We start from the raw sequence: 25,163 nt of genomic DNA on the forward strand, positions 1-25,163 counted from the left end.
AGAAAAGGAATTGGAAGACCATGCTGCAGCTGTACAGGACATTGGTTAGGCCACTTTTGGAATATTGCGTGAAATTCTGGTCTCCTTCCCAGAAGGATGTTGTGAAACTTGAAAGGGTTCAGAAAAGATTTACAGGATGTTGCCAGGGTTGGAGAATTTGAGCTGTAGGGAGAAGCTGAATAGGTTTATAAAATCATTAGGGGCATGGATTGGCTCAATACACAAAGTCTTTTCCCTGGGTGGTGGGGGGTGGGGTGGGGGGGGGGCGGAGTCCAGAACTAGAGGGCATAGGTTTAGGGTGAAAGGGGAAAGATATAAAGGGACCTAAGGGGCACCTTTTTCATGCAGAGGATGGTACGTGCATGGAATGAGCTGCCAGAGGAAGTGGTTAACGCTGGCACAATTGCAACATTTAAAAGATATCTGGGTCAGTATATGAATAGGAAGGGTTTAGAGAGATATGGGCCAAGTGCTAGCAAATGGGACTAGGTTAGGTTAGGATATCTGGTCGGCATGAACGAGTTGGACTGAAGGGTCTATTTCCTTGCTGTACATCTCTATGACTGAAGAGCTTAGATCTGATCTATTGGTTGTAGATTTGCTTGGCTCTGTCATGGTGTTTGTCCTATTTGTAATGACGAAAAATGTGCTGCTGGAAAAGCGCAGCAGGTCAGGCAGCATCCAAGGAGCAGGAGAATTGACATTTCGGGCATAAGTCCTTCTTCAGGAATGAGGAGGGTGTGCCAAGCAGGTTAAGATAAAAGGTAGGGAGGAGGGACTTGGGGGAGGGGCATTGGGAATGCGATAGGTGGAAGGAGGTTAAGGTGAAGGTGATAGGCCGGAGAGGGGTTGGGGGCGGAGAGGTCGGGAAAAAGATTGCAGGTCAAGAAGGCGGTGCTGAGTCTGAGGGTTGGGACTGAGAAAAGGGGGGAGGGGAAATGAGGAAGGTGGAGAAATCTGCATTCATCCCTTGTGGTTGGAGGGTTCCTAAGCGGAAGGTGAGGCGCTCTTCCTCCAGGCGTCATGTTGCCATGGTCTGGCGATGGAGGAGGCCAAGGACCTGCATGTCCTTGGCGGAGTGGGAGGAGGAGTTAAAGTGTTCAGCCACAGGGCAGTTGGGTTGGTTGATACGGCTGTCCCAGAGGTGTTCTCTGAAACGTTCCGCAAGTAGGTGTCCCCCTTAGTCCAAGAACTCCCCATCTACGTTCGGGACATCACCCACGCCCTGCACCTCCTCTATGATTTTCACTTCCCCGACCCCCAACGCCTTATCTTCACCATGGACAACCAGTCCCTATGCACCACCATCCCCCATCACGAAGGCCTCAAAGCCCTCTGCTTCTTCCTCTCCCGCCGAACCAAACAGTACTCTTCCACTGACATCCTCCTTCAACTGACTGAACTGGTCTTCACTCTGTACAACTTCTCTTTCCAATCCTCCGACTTCCTCCAAACCAAAGGAGTAGCCATGGGCACCCGCATGGGCCCCAGCTATGCCTGCCTCTTCGTCGGATATGTGGAACAGTCCATCTTCCGCAGCTACACTGGCACCACCCCCCACCTTTTTATTTACCTGGACCGTCTCAGACTCCTCCCTCCCCATCCGAGACCTCTCCATTTCTATCTCAGACGGCCGATTCAACACGAATGTTTATTATAAACCGACCGACTCCCACAGCTACCTAGATTACACCTCCTCCTATCCTGCCCCCTATAAAAACACCATCCCATATCCCAATTCCTTCGCCTCCGCCGCATGTGCTCCCAGGAGGACCAGTTCCAATACCGAACAACCCAGATGGCCTCCTTCTTCAAAGACCACAATTTCCCCTCAGACATGGTTGACAATGCTCTCCACCGCATCTCCTCCACTTCCCGCTCCTCCGCCCTTGAACCCCGCCCCTCCAATCGCCACCAGGACAGAACCCCACTGGTCCTCAATTACCACCCCACCAACCTCCAGATACATCGTATAATCCTTCGTCATTTCCGCCACCTCCAAACACACCCCACCACCAAGGATATATTTCCCACCCCTCCCCTATCAGCGTTCCGGAAAGACCACTCCCTCCGCGACTCCCTCGTCAGGTCCACACCGCCCCACCAACCCAACCTCCACTCCCGGCACCTTCCCCTGCAACCGCAAGAAATGCAAAACTTGCGCCCACACCTCCCCCTCACTTCCCTCCAAGGCCCCAAGGGATCCTTCCATATCCATCACAAATTCACCTGCATCTCCACACACATCGGTTACTGCGTCCGCTGCACCCGATGTGGCCTCCTATACATTAGGGAGACAGGCCACCTACTTGCGGAACGTTTCAGAGAACACCTCTGGGACACCCGTACCAACCAACCCAACCGCCCTGTGGCTGAACACTTTAACTCCCCCTCCCACTCCGCCAAGGACATTGCAGGTCCTTGGCCTCCTCCATTGCCAGACCATGGCAACACGACGCCTGGAGGAAGAGCGCCTCATCTTCCGCTTAGGAACCCTCCAACCACAAGAGATGAATGCAGATTTCTCCACCTTCCTCATTTCCCCTCCCCCCCACCTTTTCTCAGTCCCAACCCTAGGACTCAGCGCCGCCTTCTTGACCTGCAATCTTCTTCCCGACCTCTCCGCCCCCAACCCCTCTCTGGCCTATCACCCTCACCTTAACCTCCTTCCACCTATCGCATTCCCAATGCCCCTCCCCCAAGTCCCTCCTCCCTACCTTTTATCTTAGCCTGCTTGGCACACCCTCCTCATTCATGAAGAAGGGCTTATGCCCGAAATGTCAATTCTTCTGCTCCTTTGATGCTGCCTGACCTGCTGCGCTTTTCCAGCAACACATTTTTCAACTCTGATCTCCAGCATCTGCTGTCCTCACTTTCTCCTATTTGTAGTGTCAATAGGATGATACCTCTTTTTTTTAGGAATATCTGGTGCTGCTCTTTGCTTGCCCTCTTGCACTTTTCATTGATCCAGGGTTGATTAGTTAGTTTGATGGTAATGGTACAGTGCAAGATATGCTGGACCATGAAGTTGGAGGTTGTGTTGGGCTTCGACTCTGCTGCTGCTGAAAGCCCACACACCTCATGGGTGTACAGACTTGAGTTGCTAGATTTTTTTCAAAGGCTACCACACTTAGCACAATGATAGTTCCTCACAACATGTTGTAAAGTATACTGAGCCAGTCTTGGTGATAGATATTTAAGCCCCCTAATATAAATACATTCTATGACCTTCCTACCCTCAATGCTTCTTCCAAGCAATGTTCAACATGAATTCAACATGGTACTGATTCACCAGTTGCAGGAAGGTAGTTGGTGAAATTGGCAGGAGCATGACTGACCGTATCCCATGTAAATTCATGGCTTCTAAAGTGAATATTTGGTGTTTCCAGGACCATTCCATTCCAACTGTATAGCACTTTGCTGTCACCTTGATGGGTCTGCCCTAATGGTAGGACAGGACATACTCAGAAATGGAGGAGTCTGTAAAATGAGTTATAATATATAATTTGCTGAGCACAATTATGTAAGGCTATTGCTTGACTAGTTTGTGGAGCAGCTCTGTCATGCTTTGACAGAACTGAGTGGCTTGATAGGCTGTTTCACAAAGCAGCTAAGTATCACTATACTGAAATCATGTATAGGCTAGACTAAGTTGGCATAAGAAATTTCCTTAAAGAGTCAGAACAAGCTGAAAGTCAATGGGAATTAGGGGAAACTCTCCACTGCCTGCAGTCCTACCCAACAAAAATGAAAATAGTTGGGGTCATTGAAGGCTAATTATCTCAGCTCCATAACAGTTACCAGAGTTCCTCCAGGCAATGCCAACCAACAACTCCAACAAGAAACAGTGTAAACATCTCCCCTTGACATTCATCATCATTATCACCATCAAATTTCCCATCATCAACATTCTGTGGGGAAGTGGGCCACCATTGACCAGAAATTTAACTGGTCACATCAACATTGTGGCGACAAGAGCAGATCATAGGCTTTAATTCTGTGAGCATTAACTCAGCAAAGCCTTCTGATCATCTCCAATATGCAAGTCAAGGACATGATGAAATAGATTCCACTCATCTGGACGACTGCAATTCCATCAACATTCAAGAACTATCAGACTATCCAGGGCAGAGCAGTCTAATTGACCCCATCCACCACATTATGCATTCACTGTCCCTGCCAACAAGCAAAGCAGTTGCAATTTATACCACTTACAAGCTACACTGTAGCATTTTTAGGTACATGAGAATGAATTCATTTGAAAGTTCCCCTCCAACTGCACACCATCCTGACCTAGAAATATATCACAGGTCCTTCATTGTCAGTGAGTTAAAATCCTGCAACTCCATATTCAACATCAACCTAGGGCTACCTTCGTCACACAGACTTCAACAGTTCAAGTCGGTAATACACTAACAATGAGGGATGGGCAATAAATACTGGGCTCGAGTGCCCATTTCCCATGAAAAATGGAAAAAAATCCTTTCCCATTCCTGACATTTACTTTTGCATTGTCTCTTCCAATTTTCTTCCATCTTTCAGTGATTTGTGGGACTGATGGCAGGCTATTTTAAAAAGACTGACCAGATGGTTACTCCGACATTTTCTTTGTAATATGGAGAATATCCTATTGCAATGTAAAAATTTTTTCTGTATGAATCTCTAAGTGCCACATAATAGTTACATTAACCCGTGGGATTAAAGAAACGGAGGGAAACAGATACAAAATTAGCTAACAGACAGGAAGTATATGGTATTGAACTGTTCTTTCAGATTACAGGAAAGTATACAGTTGTGTCTATCAGGGTCACTGTTCTTTTTGATATTTATAATAATTTGGATTAGGGTTTAAAAGCTACAACTTTAAAGTCTGCAGAAAATGCATGACTTGTAAATATAATAAACTATGAAATGGATTCAAATACATTTCAGGTCAACACATTGCAGATGTAATGACATATTTAAGGGGAATTTAGATAAATATATGAGAGAGAAGGGAATGGAGTTAAGATGCTTAAGTCAGTTAGATTTTGAAGGATGGGAAGAGGTTAATTGGACTAGTAAGAGGAATGAGGGACTTCAGGTGAAGAGACTAGAGAATCTGGGATTGTGCTGCTTCCAGTAGAAAAGGTTATGGGGAGATTTAATACAAATTATTGAAGTTTTGAGAGGGCAATATAGGCAAAAACACTTCCAATGATAGAAGGGTTAATCGATCACCAGAGGTAATATATAATTGACCAAAAGGAAAAAAACGCATTTTCATGCAACATGTTTTTATAATTTTGAATTCACTGTTGGCTGGGGGGAGGGGGAGGGGAGAAGGCTGAAAGAAGCTCCCTTAAATACTTCTAACAGAGAACAAATATTTGAAAAGGGGAAAAAAGGGCAAGGCCATGTAAGGACAGAAAGGGAGTTGACTAAATGGACATCTCTTTCATAGAGTTGATATCGTCACAATGAGTAGTCTGGCCTTCTTCTTCTGTATTGTAGAATTCAGCATCTGTTTCTGTGTCATTCTGGACCATAAATATGGAAGGCAGAGAAAAAACAGTTTTAAGAAGTCAACCAATATCACTATAGAGCAATATTTCACCATTATGTGGAACCACCGTGATCTGAGCTCATATCATGATTATTAAAGCAAATGCATAAAAATATTACAATGTTTTTTTCATTAGACATACATTAGACTGTGTTGTGTGTACATACCTGCCCTTCACCACCTCCACTGATTATTTTCTTGCAGTCACTGGTGGCAGCAATTGCTGTGACACCATCATGATGGGCATTATTGATTGCATACATTAATTTGCCAGTCTCTGGTGTAAAAGCACGAATCTTCCCATCATTCCAAGCTATGGAAATTTCAGATTTGGAAATAGTTCTCAAAATAAGGTGAAATATGTCCAACAAAAAAGGATGAAATTCTATTGGTTTTACACTTTGAATAAATGCTATTACATACCGCTGATAATACTTTTCCCATCTTGCATAAATTCAATGGCATTGCAAGTCATATTAGGCACAGAGATTCGCAGGAGCTCTTTATTGGTGGGTGTGTGCCAGATTCGTATTTCAGCCTTTGAACATGTTCCAAACAGGTCTGAGGTTCCACTATATTTGAAACAAATAGGTAGTAATTAAGAAAGCCTTTTTTCAAGGTTTTTAATATCTATTGCAAAAAACCATAATGAATTAAGGAAAATTCCTGAAAATTTCCTTTGGCTTGTTAGCATTGCTGTGGTCTCCATAGCGATTGATAAGCTTCAAAAACAAACGGAAACTTCCAGATATTGGCTGAAAAAGGACACAAGACTTCTTTTATAATTTAAAACTTCGCCTGAGAAAAATGCAAAAAGAACATTATTAACTAAATACTATACTCATTTCCGAGATGACTGATACTTTGAATTATGGAATACTATGTTTTACTTATAATGACAATCAGAAGTTCTGATTCTGTTATGTTATTTAGTCTATTAAGTAGACATTCAATTTTTCTGGAATCAATGCAAAGTGATTCATAGCTGCCAACCATTTATTTTTTGTTTTCCAAATACAATCTTCCACAATGAGAGTTTCCAAGGGATTCTCCCTCTTGCTCCAGCTCGGTGAACACTTCAGCCTTGTTTTAAATCTGCATGATTTTTAACTTCAAACTGAGTGCTAACATCCATCTAAATTCTGTGTGGTGAATGATCGAGTCAATATTTATGCTGCTTAAGGTGCAAGCCTTGCTGACTGCCTTAGAAGAATTAGGGTGTCTTATTGTGGACTTAGAAACAGTTGTCACTGGGCCCAGATCTAAGTAGCTGGCACATCTCCCTCAGCATAAGGATTTGGGTTTTTCATTGATCTTTAACAATTAATTGTGTGGTTCAGTAGCTCCCTGACTGGCCAAACTGGCTGAGTCATAAACGATATGGCTGCTTGACTAGACAATGGCAGTGGCAGAGGAACTAACAAGAAGGAAAAATTTACATGACACATTTCTCACTAATTTACCTTCATAGATGCATCCATCCATGACAGTGTCAGTAGGAGTGACCTCCACACAGTCCTTATGGAGACAAAGTTCCACCTTCACATTGAGGGTACTGTGGCTCGACTAGTGTGCCAAGTAGCACAGACTTTGAACAGATCTAGAAACTCAAAACTAGGCATACATAAGGCACTGTGGGCCTTCAGTAGCAGCAGAACTGCATTCTGCCACAATATGTAACCTCATTCACCAGCATATCACCCAATCTACCATTACAATTGAGCTGGGAAATCAATTCTGGTTCAAAGAAGATGCAGGAAGGTGTGCCAGGAACACCAACCTGGCATCATTAAAAATGAAGTGAAGCTCCAACACAGGACTACCTGCATGACAAACAGAAGAAGCAGCTTACAACCACAGGAGCAAACAACTGATAGATCAAATGTAAGTTCTACAGTCTCAAAACATCCAGTCATGAATGGAGGTGGACAATTAAGCAACTCACTAGAGGAGAATGCTCCACAAACAACGGCAGTGGAACCCAGCATATCAGGTAATACAATAGCACTGAAGTTTTATGGTTCAGAACTTGCTGCACACATACCCAAGCTGTTCCAGGACAGTTGCAACACAGGCATCCACTTGACATTGTGGAAGGTTGCACAAATATGTTCTGTCCATAAAAAGCATGACTAATCCAACCCAGATAATTACTGCCCTGTCAGTCTAGTCTTCATCAATAGCAAAGTGATGGAGGTGATTATTGACAATGTTAACCAGTAGTGGAAACCAGATTCTGGTTGAGTGGTGCTAGATGAGCACAGCAGTTTAGGCAGGATCCAAGGAGCAGCGAAATCGACGTTTCGGGCAAAAGCCCTTCATTAACCAGTAGTACCATCTCACTGAGTCCTGCTATGTCTACTCAATTCCTAATGACATCACAATCTTGTTTCAAACATGGACAAGTAACCTGAACTCCAAAGGTAAGGTGGAAGTGACTAACCTTGACATCAGTGTAGGATTTCATGAGTGTTGCATCAAGGAAGTAAATCAAAAGAAATCATGGGAAAGACTATGGAAAATGTTAGGATGGAGTCACACCTAACACAAAAAAATTGGTTGAGGTTACTGGAAGGCAGTCATATCACCTCCACTACATCTTCACAAGGGTTCCTCAAGATATTGTCATAGTTTGAACCATCTTCAGCTTTTTCATCAATGACCTTCCCTCCATCATAATGTCAGAAGTGGGATGTTCACTGATAAATGCACAATGTCCAACATTCATAAATCCTCAGACTCTGAAGCAGCTTATGTTCATATTCAGTAAGAATTGGACAATATCGAGGCTTGAGCTGACAGCATTGTAGGGATTTTGTGCCTCTATGGTAATACAATTGACCAGAAACTGAACTGAATTATCCATTTAAATATTCCACCTACCAGGGCAGGTCAGACTGCTGTAAATAACTAACCTCCTCATTCCCCAGTGCCTAGCCATCATTAGCAAGGCACAAGAAAAGAGTGTGATGGAATATTGTTCACTTGGATTGATGGGTGCAGCTCCAACAACACTCAAGAAGTTTGATATGATCAAGAAAAAAGCTATTTGCTTGATTGAGACACTATCTACCATATTTAACACTCACTCCCTCCATCACCAATGCTCAGTAGCAGCAGTGATTTCCATCTACAAATTGTACAACAGTAACTCACCAAGGCTGCTCTGACTCTCTTTGCTGACCTATGATCTCTACTAGCTAAATGCACAAGGCAGCAGACAGGTGGGAAAACAAGCACCTGAAAGTTCCCCTCTTAGCCACACACACAACTCTGACTCAGAACTATATCACTTTTCCTTCACTGTCACTGGATCAAAACCCTGGAAGTCCCTCCCCAACAATATTGAGAGTGCACCTGTACTCCAGAGGAATGCAATGGTTCAAGAAGGCAGCTCGCCAGCACATCCTTAAGAGTAAGTTGGGATGGGCAGTAAATGTTGGCGTGGCTAGTAAAATTCACATAATCTCATGGATGAATAAACAAAATCATCCAGACACAGTCATATGACCCCTTTCACACACTTTAAACATAAAGATACAGTCTCAAACTGGCATTCTGAAACACGACAATATATACATTATTTTAACAGTTCATGATGTTTTAATACAAGTGCAAGTGGGTTAAATTACCCAAGTTAATAAATGAGTTGCAGTGGTGGGGACAGAGGATTGTGCTTGTAGAAAACATTTACAGCTTTGCCAGGATCCCTTAAACTATTTCTTGCTCCATTTGTTTTAATGTGAGGCTGATTTTTTTTTTCTCATCACAATGCCAATATGCACCAGTTTGCAGAACGTTAGTATTAACAAAAATGGGTAGAAACCTGTAATGTCACTTCATTGCTGTCTTTCTCCATTACATGCAATTTTGGAGTCCTGACAACAGGTAGCTCCTCTGTGAAACAGGTGAAAGATTCACTCTAAAGTTTAAACAACAGAGGAACATTGTTCTGCTGGCATGTAAAAACTTCCATCCTTCATGACAACTCATTTCGATACTCATGTTACAGTTTGGAGGCTATTTCTAAGGTATATTTCCTGTTTTGTTTGCTTGCACTTTGCTAGTGTTTAGTTGTCATGAGCCTTTGAGCTAAGTGTTTCACTACTTGTTGCCTGCAGCACCTCTATTAAGATTTCTTTTGTATTAAATCTAGGAAAGCCACAGAGTTAACTGTCACATAATGATTTTGGAGGGGTACCTTCACAAGATATGGGAAAATATCTTCAAGAGGTCTGGACAAGGAGAGAACTTCATGGTGAAATGTGCTATAAACTACAAGAGAACCCTGCTGCTAATGCAGATCATAGTGTGGACACAGTGTATAACACAGGTCAAATCAGATATCGTTTTCAATCTACAGTTGGGGCTTCTCATCTCTTCAGCTTTGCCTTTGACTTCTTAATCAATTATTTCAACACTTCAGAAAGTCAATTGATGGATTAAGACGCCAGTTGTGTTTTTCTGAAAGCTTTCAAAATTTTTTCATCGTAGCATGCGTCTTTCTTGCTCTCAATCCTTTCCATTCCTCTTATACGCAACTGTTCTCACCCATAGTGAGCACGATTTTTATACCTGTTCTAATTCGTACATTCAGAATAAAACTGATTTCCAATACAATAGTCCTGTTGCTTCATGGAGATCTATGTCTCTGTGACTAACTTTGTTCTGCCAACAAAAATACTCAATGTTAATTTTAACATCTTTAAAGTTTGGTAACACTGATAAAGCAATTAGATGAATCTTAAGGTATTGTCAAATAGTGCTTGCCATAAATTTTAGAAATCAAAATATTTTGAATAGCTTTTCTATTAGTAATGTAGATTAAAGATAATGAAGTGTGTCCATAAATACAGCAAATTCTACAAACCTACCAGGGAAATGCTATGTCAAGAACAGCATTACTGTGACATGTAGTGATCAGCTCCTCTTTGAACTCAGTGAAGTTAAATCGGTATATCTGGGATGTAATGGTCCCAACAAAAAACTGGTGCCCTTGACCACGAAGACTGATTGAAGTGATACCACCATCCACCTGCACTTTTCTGGAAATGAAAATAAAGATCCTCCCAATGCAATCTTAAAGTAGTGGGTCACATGCACAAATTATAACTATGTACAGAATTACATAAACATTATTAGACAGAATGAAATATGTAATACAGTACATTACAAATAACTTCATTTAGTTTCTTGAGTATCAACTGGTGTCTTGCAGTAGCAAAATTGTCAAGGTGCAAAATCCTTGCTTCTCTGAAATTGATCTTTGTAATTTGCATGTGTGCAGCTAAACTTGGCGAACCAAAACTTATTGTCAGTAATTCTATGCTTCCCTTAGGGTGTTCTGGTGAAGCTGCAGGCCTGCCCACCCACAACCCAGAAGTAGAAACCACTGAACTGATAAGGTGATATCTCGCTATAAAAATTGTTGAATAAGTTATATCCAGCAGAACGATAAGTAACTGACTAAATGGCATATTAAGCTCATGCTTCATGTTATCTTTACTGGCCCTGAAAACTAATTTGATATTTGTTGATTGTCAAATTTCTCCTTTATATTCCTTTATCAGAGGTATGTCACAAATGCCTGAACAGTTGATTAAAACATCTACAATTACCTGGATGGAGGGAAATGAGTGGCTTATGCATTCTCTTACAGACCCGCAATATATTTACGGTCATCAATAAAAGAACAAAACATAAATACATTTAAATTTCAAGAGGCCAATCTGTGGATGAAAAACTTGCAAGACAGTGTGTAGACTGTAAAGAGAGCACTTAACAGTCAACTATATTGTGATTGCCTGTAGCCAGCAGTAGGTTTATTTTATGAATGAGTGGGAGTTGCACCAATCTAATAGTTCCACAGCCACCACAGCTATTTAATCAAATAAATTTAAATTTCCCTGCAATCACGTGATTTAATACATATCTCTAGATTATTAGGTCAGGCTTCAGGATAATGAATTCAGTAATATATATTAAGATTCCAGCTGATGGTACGACTGGATAAGTTAGATCTAGAATGAAACTTGCTTGCAAGATCATACTTTCTTTTTTTGTTTGGTTAATTAACACGGCGGTTAGTCATTGAGACATAGCCAAGGCTGCAAATTTTTACTTACCATCAGACACATACATATTACACAATAGAAGGAAAAACCCAGCTATCCAAATATAAAAGACAGTTCAGAAGATATAAAATACAAAGCAAAATTAAGTTGCAACCTGTTTCCCAATACTATCCCTTACAGACACTCCAATCTTGAGAAGTTACACCCTTATCTCAAGTCTTTATGGTTTTACTTACTGAATTGGAATTTGCACCATCTCCCTGTATTTGCATGGGTTTCCTCCGGGTGCTCTGGCTTCCTCCCACAGTGCAGTGATGTGCAGGTTAGCCGCGCTAAATTGCCTATTGCGTCCAGGGATGTGCAGGCTATGTGGAGACAGTGATGGCTGAGAAGGGAAAGTTGGGACCACATTTCTCTGACAGAAAACTGGAGTTCTTGACTGAAGGAATAGTGCAAAGAAGGAGAGGAATATCAGAGGAGGCCATGCCATAAGACAATGCCAGCTTGGTCAGAGATCACCCCATCTGGGCCAGTGTGTTATGGACCAGGCCAGACCCTCTCAACATGTCAAGAAAGCAGCCCAGACCCTAATTTTGCTTGTTGTTTTAAGCAGGTGTAGAGTGGATATTCCAGGAGTGATGCTGCTGGTCAAACCACTTAGTTTTAAACCGAATGAAACACAAACAAAAGAAAACAGAACATAGAATAACTTAAACTAACTGAAAACCCAACAGATTATTCCCAATTTAAAGATCCTGTTCCAAATACTTGCAACGGTCCACATAAACAATCCTTGGCACAAAAGATAAAATTAAACACAGGGTCTTACAGAAGAGAGAGTGATGACAGAGATTCAGCATGGAACATCTTCTTCAGTGGAGCTGTTTCTTGGAACAGCAGCCTCAATACTGACTGCCTGCTTTCCTTTTTTATGCCAAATAGCATGATTTTAAACTGATAGAGTCCATTTGGCATTACAAAAGCCGAAATTGTCTCCACTTTTGGACAAAGGTCCCTGCCAGTTCCCTCTGAGTAAGTCCAACTTCGAAAGATAAGTTGCTTGTCCCACCTTTTCAACACAGTCTTCCAAACACAGACTTGGATATGCATCAGTCTTTGTAAAGGCATTGACTGCGATAGTCCACACACAATCGTTGGGTACCATCTGGTTTTGGCACCATTCCTTTGGGTGAGCTCCAGTCCCTGTAACTCACTTCGATTATGTTGTTTTGGAGAATGCGTTCAATCTCCTTTTGAACTTGTGCCCACTTCAGAGGGTGATGCATACAAGGGTGTTGCTTAATTGGAACAGCATCTCTCATATCTACATCATGCACAATTAGGTTAATATGTGTGATATCTTTAGCAAGGAAAAATTGTATTCCTGGAGCTGAGAGTTTCTCCACTACATCTATTACTTCTCCATTCTTCATTGGACACTCTCACCTCACTTTGCATAATTGAGCGTTTTTTTGTCTCAGCGTGAATTCCATATACTAGCAGCTTTTTTGGCAATAGTCCTTCGGAGGTATATATCTCCTCATCTTTCAACATTACAGATTGACAGGATCCTATATCTCTTAATATTGTAACCTCATTACCTACTGCTCTTGGCCTGTGCGAGTATATGTTTTAAGGTATATGTTTTAAGGTATATGTTTTAAGAAGATCTGGCACTTTTTCCTTAGCCAACCTCCAAAGAGGTTGTACATTCTGGTGCAGTTACGTAGCCTCCACTGTGCTTTCTGTTATCATTCCAACAAAATTCATTGACTTATCCTATTTTCCTACGTCTGGTTTGCCAGTGCTTTTCCTAACCCACTAACACTGTGATTTCATATGGCCTACTTGATTGCAGTGAAAACAGCAGAGCTTTTAAATTTCTCTTTCCCTTCAAGGGTTTCCTTTTTACACTGTGGTAAGTTATCCATATGATCTTCACCAAGACTTACTTTCCCTTTCCACGTGAGGATTTCTCTTTTCCACAAGTTCTATCCCTCATGGATAGAAATTGATTTTGGAAGCCAAACTTTGATTTATGGACCAACTCATAATCATCAGCCATTTCAATCTTGCCATTTTAACTCTCTGCTCTTCCACATGAGTTCTCACCATTTCAGGAAGTGAATTTTTAAACTCCTCCAAAATAATTATTTTTCTAAGAATGTCACAGGTTTACTCTATTTTTAATGCCCAGCTGCACCTATCAAAATGACTTTGATCCTTTTAAACTCAATATAGGTTTAACTTAGATTTCTCAAGTGTAGTGTGTAGGCTTCTGGCACAACCTAATATGCACTTAAGATGGCTTTCTCCACCTCCTCATACACCCCAGGTACCTCCTCTGATAGTGACACTAGCTCTCCCCACAAGTTTTGTTTGTATCAACAAAACCCACATGATCACTGGCCACCGCAGTTGTTTATCCACCTTTTCAAATAAGATGAAAAAAGGCTTTGTGAAAAACAAAGCTCACCCACTTCAATAATTTCAGTCCAAGACAAGATCTGAAGCAATCAGTATGTTTATTATACGTTTGCAAGCGTGGTGGCTGGAATAGGGTACACAGAGTTTAGCAAGTACATATCTTATATAGGATTCACTACTCCCAACCCGGTGCCCATTACTATTGTTTATCTCTTGCCTTATCCGGCCTTGTGCATAACAAAGTACAAGTTTTACTCGGCCATTTCACCACATCCTGCTGTGGCCCATTGTTAGGTATATCCTTCTTCACTATTATCTACTTCCTCCACCTGTGACATTTCCTCCCTTTCCCCAACCATATTGATCCTTATGACCTTTTAATTGAGGTTTGTTTTTGTGTTTTTGCAAAAGTGGGAAACAGATGCTTATAACCACTGCTTGTACAAGCATATCTGGCTTAACCCACATCCTCGCAACACCTTATCTATTTGTCTGTAACATCTACCATTGTTTGCAGGCACGTTTTATTCTTGTATGCACATTTTAGCTAATACAAAAACAATTATATATTTTCTCCACATAGTTTTCATTCTTGTTGACTCAGCTCTTGGTTGAAACAATTATACACTGCTGTGAATGCATTTACCTTGCATAAGTAATTATGATTGCAGAAGTATCACTACTTTACCTATATCCCACAGGCTTCCACATCCTTCTCATCAAATTTAGGCAGTGTGTAAATATATTGAAACAGATCCTCACCAGGCCTTTGGCTACCATGAGTTTGCTCACCATCACTCTCTTCCTCACGAAGCTTACCTTCAACCTTCATCTCCATCCTATTAAGCTGACTTTCCTGTCAAAGTGCCAATTTCTGAAGTTCAAATTCCCTTTGTTTCTTATTTTCTTCTCTCTTCTTTCTCTCTTTCTCCCTCTCTTTCCTCTGCTTTTAATCATAATTCAAACTATTTCATTTCTGTTGCCTTTTGCCTTTAACTCAAGTTGCTTCACTTTCAATTGAACTTTAGTCATGTCTAAAGTTTCTGATGGTGTTTCCAGCAAATTTAAATGCTGAGCTATTGTTCTGATTATCTCTCTTTCCCTTGGCAGCTCCAACCCCAGCTTGTCTGCTAATTCCAGCAGCTTGACCATAAGCAACTTTTGCAAAACCCCCAATGTCACTTCTTCCACCTACAGAAACCTCTTAGTGTCTTAAAGACCCATTGCTAGGCAAGCACTGTTTAAACCAACCCAAATCAACAGCCAGAACAAAAGACACTCACACCCGACACCTGTAGCCTTTCAGTCCAATAACCCTAATCCCAATTTGGAACTATCAAACTATCAAACAAATCTAGTCTCTTATGGACCAGGCCAAACCCCCTCAAAACATTTCAAGAAAGTAGCCCAGACCCTAAATTTGTTCGATGTTTTCAGCAGGTATAGTGTGGATATTCCAAGAATGATGCAACTGGTCAATCCACTTAGTTTTAAACAAAACAGAATTTATTTACAAGATTACCGAATGAAACACAAACAAAAGAGAACAGAATGTAGAATAACTTATCTGAAAACCGAACAGATTATCCCAACTTAATGATGCTGTTCCAACTACTTGCAACAATCCCCATAAACACCCCTTGGTCCTACAGGAGAGAGAGAGATGGCAGAGAGATTCAGCAAGGAACACCTCCTTCCATGTTTCTTGGACCAGCAGCCTCAAAACTCTGACTGCTTTCAGTGAACAGCCAGACTGCAAAAACCAAACCAGAGAAAAGTTGAGCTGGGAGAACTGGCCACTCCCCTTTCATTGTACAAGTGTTTTTTTTAAACTTGAAAACCTTTTGCCTGGGGTAGTATCTGTTAGCTATAATCAAATTGGCCCTAATACCCTTAAATGTAGACCTTTTGGAATCTATGTCTTTACGACCACTCTGAAAAAAAAGAATGACAGCATAACCTTGTTAAAGGAGCAGCATCATCACCAGTGCCATCTCGAGGGTGCAGACAACAGTGCTGCAGCGCTAAAAGAAGGTTAATGACCTTCTCCACTCCACCCAAGTACCGTTCTCTATTCTCTGTTAAGTTGCATTCACTGGATCCCTGCCACTGCATCCACATCCCACAAGGCTCCTGCTCTGTTATCCCCAATGTTGCATGAAACACCTTCTATCATTTTCTCTTGTTATCATTCATCCTCCTCCACCACCAACCCTGCATTCCCTCTATACTGCCAACTCACTCACTCGGAACATCTCAACACCTTTCTCCCACATTCACCAGCACCACAAGTCATGCCATTCATTTGCATCTTACTCATTCAATCCTTTTCTATCACTGCAGAAGACATCAAATAATAGGACACTGCAATACAAAACAAATGGGGAAGGGTTTTCTTGATATCCATGTCCTCTCCCTCTTGGAAGACAGTATTCTTGCCCTCACAGGAGAAGACTTCTCCTGCAGACACATCCATGTCGCATCAACCAAGTAAGTACCACTGTTGTATACTGCTATTACATTGACCAGGTAGCTACTGTCATACATTGAAAACCACTTCTAATGACTAGCCTCTTGTGTCTTACCAAACCTCCTAAACTCCCAAATACATCTGTGGAGAACTGTCTGTGTCTTCAAGAAGACATGTCTTCCATCTCTGAGGACAATTGTGTGGAGACTATACAGGAAACATCAGCAAGGCAGCCTTCTGTATTGCTCCACCAGATCCAATATTGACACCTCAATGGGGTTAGTATGCTCAATGAGTGTCAGATCAGAGGCTGATGAGCACCACACTGTGACTGTTATGATGATGGTGAGGGAGAAATATCACAGGCCACTTGCACTTGATAGATTGCCAGAAACTAGGAACCAGATGGGGAGGATACTGAGGTACTCTATTCACCTGCGTGGGGTGGATCAGGAGAGAACAGATGGGATGTAATGTCTCTCACTGATCCAAAGTTCTACCATTGCAGAAAATCATGTGACTACATGAATGCTTCCATGGATGGGTTAGTAGCTTTCTGAAGAGCAGAGGGCATCTATATCTGCAATCCATCATCCCAGCCATTGGTAGTCAGGCAAGAAGGAGATGGGGAACCTTGATCCTCACCCAGGTGACTCCTCAGCAAAAGAAAGCAGGCTTGTGCCAAGAGAAAGCAGCTGGAGGAGGAGCCACACACAGGCCCCTCAGCAGTTTCCATTCAGGGCATTGGCAGATATTGTCAGACCCTCGCTGTCCAACTCTGACCCTGGACATTCAGGCTGAGGAGGGTCAGGCAGGTTCTAACAAAGGTGGCATGGTGGCTCAGTGGTTAGCACTGCTGCCTCACAATGTTGGGGACCCGGGTTTGATATCACCTTCAGTCTGTATAGAGTTTGCATATTAACCCCGTGGGTTTCCACGGGGTACTCTGGTACTCTGGTTTCCTCCCACAGTTTTAAGATTAGGTGGATTGACCATGCTAAATTGCCCATAAGTATCCAGGGATATGCTGCCTAGGTGGATTAGCCAGGGGGAAAAGCAGGTTTGCAGGGATAGGGTGGGGGGTGGGTCTGGGTTGGATGCTCTTCAGAGTGTCAGTGTGGATACAGTGGGCTGAACAGCCTGCTTCCACACTGTAGTGATTCTAATGAAGAATACCGTCAGCCTATATGACCCATTCAGAAACAACTTCTCCCAGGTCACCCCACTAAACCTCCTGGGCTAATGCTGACTGTGGGACTGGAGATCTCACTACGATGCAGCAGGAGGGAGAAATAGACGAAAATGTACTGATGGCACGACACTGTTACTCATGAGACTACTCTTGTGAATAGTTAAGAAATGTATTATGAATGTTTGTTTTCACCATTTTTGTGGTTGTTTCTGTCTCTGTAAAGGGTCCAGACACTTCATTGCACCCTCCAGCATTATTTCATGGCATTAATGAGGTGCACTGAATGGAATGGCATGTGGGCTAAGGGCCTAATGCATCAGATTCTAAGTTTTCTCACTGAGCTGGAAGGTTTGTTTTCAGACATTTTATCACCATGCCAGGTAATATCAAGAGAGAACCTCTGGTGAAGCACTGGTGTTATGTCCTGTTTTCTATTAATGTGCCTTGGTCTCTTAAGGTGGGTGATATCATTTCTAGTTCTCTTTCTCCAAGGTTGGTAAATGGTGTCCAAATTGGTGTGTTTATTGATGGAGTTCCAGTTTGAATGTTAGGCCTCTAGAAATTCCTGTGCATGTCTCTTTTTAGCCTGTCCTAGGATGGATGTGTTGTCCCAGTCGAAGCGGTGTCCTTCTTTGTCTGTAGGATACTAGTGATCGTGCGTCTTGCCTTTTGGTGGCTAGTTGGTGTTCATGTTTCCTGATGGCTAGTTTTCTGTCTGTCCGATGTCATGTTTGCTACAGTCCTTGCATAGTATTTTGTAAATGACATTCGTTTTGCTGTTGTTGGTATAGAGTCCTTTAGGTTCCTAGCAAACCTTTAGTAAAGTGTGTTGGTAGCTTTGTGGGCTACCATGATGCCAAGGGATCTGTGTAGTCATGGGCAACATGGAAGTCACCCGGAGGAAATGGTGAGTTGAATCTACCAGACATTGCTCTGATGTTCCAGTCAGTTAATTTGTTAGGCAAGTTTGGTAATGTTGGAAGCAGAATATCAGTTAGGTGAGTTGGGTTATCAACAAGGAGCTAAATAAGCATCATCGCCAACTTACCACTACCGGACAAGAATCTTGCCATGCCACGTGGGAAAATATACAAGGCCTTGCTGGACTTCTTGACAGATCTTACACCTTGCTATAGCCCACACCACTCAGACCCTTAAAAGATTTTATCTTCAGTATCATACAGACCTCTAACGTACATTAGAAGATAAAAGTAATTCAGCTTAATAAAGCAGTATCAGGTCATTTTGAACTGAAGATTGTTAAACTAAATGAATTTTTTTTCTAAAAAATGTACAGGGTAGCACTATTTTTACAACAAATTGTTGCAATACTGAAATCTATTTTATGAATTCTGTAATTCCTCCATGAAACATTTTTTAAGTAATTACAAGTAGTAATTTGTTAGCACAGAAGTTTAATAAAATATATATTCAACGTTAAATATATTCAAACATACTTGAGTGCCTTGAAGTGTGGTGTTTTGCACAGAACGATAACACCATCTCCAGATCCAACAAGGATGTCCTCCGATTTTAGCTCTACTATTGCAGTGACACCCTGTAGATGACGTGAGATGAACCATTCAAATTCTAATTTCACTTCAAAAATAATTCTTGTTAAATATTGAATACTAACATGATAAGCATGATAATTAGAAAATCAAACTATTTTTGATATCTAGATACATTCTAATCACCTGGATTTTTTAAACAACTACTGTATTCCCCTGTATCACAGGAGGCTCCCAAGCACTGAGGATGTCACCTAGACAGGGGACGAAATGTCTGCAACACAAATTTCCAGTTCAGCGAACAGAACCACAACAACTGTATTCCCCTCCTAATTCTTCCACGTTGTTCCAGGAGAAAGTGAGGACTCCGAGATCCAAGTCGAGTATGGAAAAACACAACCGGTCAGAATCGAATATGTTGTTCACGGTTTAGGTCTTCTTTCTTAAGGAAGAATATACTTCCACTCAGTTCACTTGAGAGAAAATTTACTGGGTTGACTTATGGAATAAAAGGATTGGTTTCTGAGGAAGGTGTGAGTCACTTGAGTGTACACTCACTGGAGTTTAGAAGAATGAGATATGGTCTGATTGAAACATATAAAGATTCTTAATAGGCTTAACAGCATAGATACTGGGAGAATATTTCCTTTGTGAATGAATCTAACACTTTGGTGTATAGTATAATAAGGGGCTTTATATTTAAGATAGAAATAGCTGATGTGACACTCACAGAGAATATATTTTAAAAAATCAGTTTAAAGGATTTTTATTCACTAAGAGAGGCTAGAGTTATGGGGGACAAGGAGATAAGTGGGGTGAAAGTCATGGGGTGGCTCAGTGGTTAGCACTGCTGCCTCATAGCACTAGGGACCAGGGCGACTTTGTGGAAGTTGCACATTCTTCCCGTGTCTGTGTGGGTTTCCTCCGGGTGCTCCAGTTTCCTCCCAGAATCCAAAGATGTGCAGGTAAGGTGAATTGGACATGCTTAATTGCTCATAGTGTTAGGTGCATTAGTCAGGGCTAAATATAGGGTAGGGGAATGGGTCTGGGTGGGTTGCTATTCGGAGGGTCGGGGTGGACTTGTTGGGCCAAGGACCTGTTTCCATACTGTGGGGAATCTAATCTAAAAGAAAATCATGTCAGCCATGAGTTTTTCACATTAGCAACCACAATCAGCCAAATAATCTAATTTTTTAATGTTATTTTAATCTAATTTTCATCCATTGACTAAGAATATATCAAAAGTATCTAGACCCACACAGTCCATCCTAACATCACATGATTAATATTATGTAGAGAGTGCATTTGTGCTACTTGATTCTTGTTGCTGGTTGGTGGCTATTGGTGGGGTGATTGTGATTTCTCCAGTTTAATTGAACGATTATAATGATCTTGCTAAATTAAGAAAACAAGATCAGTGTATATGGACATGCATGATACACTGTATAAATAGTAAGTTATTTGTGCAAATAATTAGAGTGGCCACTACATCAATCACCAAGAACTCCATGATTTCCAAACTCTCTTTGCTTTAGTTAATGCAACACTAATTGAAAATTGGACCATTTTGGCACTTTACAAACTGAACTGACCAAGTTCACAGCTTACCAAACTGAACTTATTCTTTATTGGCCCATAATTATTCAGCAGTCCAGTTTTCATGCTGATCATCAAAATATCACCAGTAGTAGTTCCACAATAGAAGAAACTATCATCTTTTGTTACCTAGCAGTGAAGAAGTGAAGCAACCATGAGATCAGCTGTACATTTATGATGAAAGAAGACAAAATTTCAGGCAATCATCTAATAAAAATTATAACAAGAGTTATATTTTTAAAGTAAAGACTGTCACTTATAAATATTTCATTAAATGCAGCATTTGATAGCTTTCATTTTAGATGTAATTGAAAATCAAACCACAAAAAAAAAGTTTTGTAGAAAAAACATGGTGAAACATTTTCATTATTATTTAGAAATGTGGGTTCTAAGGTTGACAGAATCATGTATAGCTTTAAGTTTGATTTATACTTCATACACATATATGAGATTAAGAGGGAAGAACATAGTTTTGTCCTCACTGTTGAGTTCAAGAGTCGAATTGGTTTGTTTGGAAATTTGTTTACATGCATTTAACTGAGGTCTTTAAAAATCCTTTGAGGTAGATAATAAATGCCTTGAAAACAAGGGTAGAAGAGAGAAATAATATTGGTCTGTTACATAGCAAGAAATTGTTATACAACACAGGGAGGCAGAGACAGAAACCAGTTTTTTTTAGAAAGAGAGAACCATCCAAAAGGCAATCAATTTTAGTAATACGTTGCAAACAAACGTTTGTGATGGATTTTCTGGTGCAGCATGATTTGTGATATTCCTTGTGTGGGAAAATGAGAAAAATTGCCCCTTGGCATAGGAGGTAAAGAAAATGGTAACAGTGGTGAAGAGCACATCATCTGTTGAAACTCTGGCTCAAATGACGCTATTGATATAACGTTCTATTTCTCCAAGAATATGGAGGAAACAGTAAAAGGGAATGAAAGAACATTACCAAAGAATGCTACAGAGATAACTAGTTTTTGTGGGATAACGTGCATTCTACAAAATGTCTAAGAGGCCTTTGGATAGATACAGCCAGTTTGAAGCAGGTGCTGGAGACAACAGAAATCTCTCAGTTTAGGTGGGGAGATACTAGTCATCCAGTATTGGATGATTTTACTTGGAGGATTGCCTCTACAGAAAAATGTCTGAATATGGAGCATGATGCCCCATAATATAACAGTGGGAAACTTGAAATTGTGTTTCTATTTATATCTTGTACCCTTGTATAAGAACATTTTTTTTTCTATATTTACAAAGATTTTACTATAAATCTATGGTTTAACATGGAAACACCATCTTCCACCTTCCCTTCATGACCCTTTACCTGTTAGAAGCCAGCTCCCCATTAGGAAAGAATCCAGCTCTTATATGTAAAGTTCAATGAGCATCACCAGCTCTTAATCAACACTGAAGCTATTCTAGTTGATCCTCAAAGAGATCTTAATTTATAACGTTAAAAATCACACAACACCAGGTTATAGTCCAACAGGTTTAATTGGAAGCACACTAGCTTTCGGAGCATCGCTCCTTCATCCTCCTTCATCAGTGATTTTCCGAAAGCTAGTGTGCTTCCAATTAAACCTGTTGGACTATAACCTGGTGTTGTGTGATTTTTAACTTTGTACACCCAGGTCCAACTTCGGCATCTCCAAATCATTAATTTATAACATTGACATAATTTTCTTTCAGAGAGAAAACAGCCAGTGACACAACCAATATAGTTTAGAAGCCTTCAAAACAAAGAAAAGAAGTCCTGAGTGGCTTAGAAGTTAGTAATAGAAAGTTCTAGTAACAGAAGATTTTAAGGTGTCAAGAGAGAAAGACAATCTACAAATTGTTGAATGCATGAGCTTAAGGAACACATGCTAAGGAATACATGAGCTGTGTTGGCAGTTTGTTTAAGAGTCTCCTGGGGAGACATTAACTCAGGAAGATAGAGTTGAATAAATAAATACTGAAGTTAGCTGAAAAGAACCAAAATACAGCCATGTCCATTGAGCAAGGAACATTACAGTGGAAATAGGGTGGCCTTTTACTGCTTGGATAGCGCACAGTTGTAGTTAAGAGTAAAAGGTTTGAACCTTTATTTTTGATATTTGTAAGAACTCTGTTTCAACCATTTTTCCTACAGAGTAACATAGTTTTTTTTTCCTAATAGAAGTCTGACCATACTTTGTGAAAAACACATTTGCAGCCTCTTGTGAACATGTTCAGTGACTGACCACCATGGTCAAGGAACAGTAAAAATAATATACTCTGGAATCTGACGTGTAGAGTATTACTATCAGCCGGAATCATAACAGATTGTTAGGGTTCAGTGGCCTCATTACCAAAAAACCTCAGACACTGGAATATTCCCAATGAGGTCTGTATTTGAGCTGAAATTATTAAATTGGGATGTTCTTGGAACAAAGGCACAGGAGTAGGCCTTTCCATCCCTTGTGTTTGCTCCACAATTCAATTATGTTACGGCTGATCTGAATTATCAGCAGGAGTAATGGAGTAGTATCAGGAGGACCTCAAGCCTGGGGTCCACCATTCATGGCTGATCTTATTACATCATATTTCTGATGGTCTTTAACTCCTTTGCTTATCAAGAATCTATCTACCTTTGCATTAAAAAAATTCAATGACTCTGCTTCCACTGCCTTTTGAGGAAAACAGTTTGGCCCTTTGTGACACTTCTTTTTCCTTGTCTCCATTTTAAATGAATGGTCCCTGTTGATCTCTTGTTTGAGAATGCTTTTAATCTATGTCTCAAATTTTCAAGAAGTTGGTGAATAAACATTTGAAAAACCTCAACAAATAGAGAAAACTAAAGCCGATAAAAAGGCTAAGGTTCAAAGCTTTGCTGCAGGAGACAACGTATTACTGTGGTTGACTGTCTCTGGAAAACCATTAAAAGCAAGTTGCACTGGACCTTATCACATCAAGAAGAAACTTGATTATGTAACTTATGTAGATGAGGGAAATAGTCAATGAGTGTGTCCTGTCAAGATATTGAAAACAGATTTTAATACGGATGAGGTAAGAGATAGATGGGAGATGAGTGTACATTTGGCAGTGAAGGAAGTAGGGTTTAAAATAGAACCATTACAGCAATGGAAGAATGAATCTGAAAAGGGAAATTCAAATGTTAACTCTCCAACCATCAGACTGATAAAAAAAGATACTTAAAAGGTTTGATAGCATCATGTCTTATCTTCCAGAAAACTATGAAGGTGACTTGGAAAGGCTACGACACAGTATTATAAATGCTTCACGATTATTAATGTAGGGAATGCATTGGAACTGAAGTTCCAAAGAAGAATTGTACTGGACTTGAAACATTAAGTCTATTTCTCACTCCTCAAGTGCAGCCAGATCTACTGAGTTTTTATTTCAGATTTCCAGCAACTGCAATCTTTTGCTTTATTTGAGAGATGAAGATAATAATGTACAGTGATATTATTAGTGACATTGGTGTTCATCTATTGTGCTGGGTCACAAAAATTATGCATTGATTATCACAAAATCAATATGATAACAAAAGCTGAATCATATCCTATACCTTTACTGAAAGATTGCATCAATTAAATAAAATATATTTGGTTTATCAAAAAAATTGACTTATGAGAGGGATATCGGCATGTTCCTTTAACTGAAAGCTCTAAAGAAATATTACTTTTTCTAACAATGGATGGATTTTATTAGTGCAAAGCTATAAAGGTTGGAATGAAAAATGCACCAGCAACATTTCAATGATTAGCTAATGAAATAATCAAAGCATTTGGTAACAGTACTTTATATAATAATGATTTGTTAGTTTCTAGCTCAAACTGGGAAGACCATTTACGTACTAGATTGAATTGTTTGATTGACTACAAAAGGCCAATTTAGTTTTACATCTGGCGAAGACTGGATTTGCCAAAGCCAAGGTGACTTCATTGGGCCACACTGTGGGAAAGGTCAAGTAGCAACTAAGAAAGTGAAAATACAGGCTGGGACAAAATATGAAATTTTCTGTTGTGTTGACATAAATGTATTTTATCATTAGTTTGTTCTGAACTTGTCGTTGCACATTTAAAGAATTTATTGAAGAAATGCAGAAAATTTGAACAGAGGCAAGGTTGTCAAAGTGCCTTTGAAAATTTGAAAGCTGTACTAACAATTGTGGGTGGCATGCTGGTATAGTGGTTAGCACTGCTGCCTCATAGTGCCAGAGACCTGGTTTCAATTCCTGCCTCAGGCAATTGTCTGTGTGGAGTTTTGTACATTCTCCCTGTGTCTGCGTGGGTTTCCTCCTACAGTCCAAGTGAATTGATCATGGTAAATTGCCCGTAGTGTTAGGTGAAGGGGTAAATGTAGG

At 40.6% G+C, this 25,163-nt stretch overlaps 1 protein-coding gene across 1 annotated transcript in view; it reads right to left on the minus strand.

Annotated features, from left to right (window-relative positions):
• The window catches only part of cfap52 (cilia and flagella associated protein 52), an 88,733-nt gene that overhangs the window by 52,301 nt on the left and 11,269 nt on the right, over positions 1 to 25,163 (minus strand). Inside the window, exons 6-10 of the mRNA XM_072558428.1 lie at positions 20,828 to 20,944; positions 19,166 to 19,266; positions 10,420 to 10,590; positions 5,969 to 6,117; positions 5,713 to 5,858 (exon numbers count right to left, since the gene is read on the minus strand). Of these exons, the coding sequence (XP_072414529.1) occupies positions 5,713 to 5,858; positions 5,969 to 6,117; positions 10,420 to 10,590; positions 19,166 to 19,266; positions 20,828 to 20,944 (684 nt within the window). The remainder of the gene's footprint in view (positions 1 to 5,712; positions 5,859 to 5,968; positions 6,118 to 10,419; positions 10,591 to 19,165; positions 19,267 to 20,827; positions 20,945 to 25,163) is intronic.

This window comes from Chiloscyllium punctatum, chromosome 39, assembly GCF_047496795.1.
Source record: "Chiloscyllium punctatum isolate Juve2018m chromosome 39, sChiPun1.3, whole genome shotgun sequence".
In the NCBI taxonomy this organism is placed as follows: Eukaryota; Metazoa; Chordata; class Chondrichthyes; order Orectolobiformes; family Hemiscylliidae; genus Chiloscyllium; species Chiloscyllium punctatum.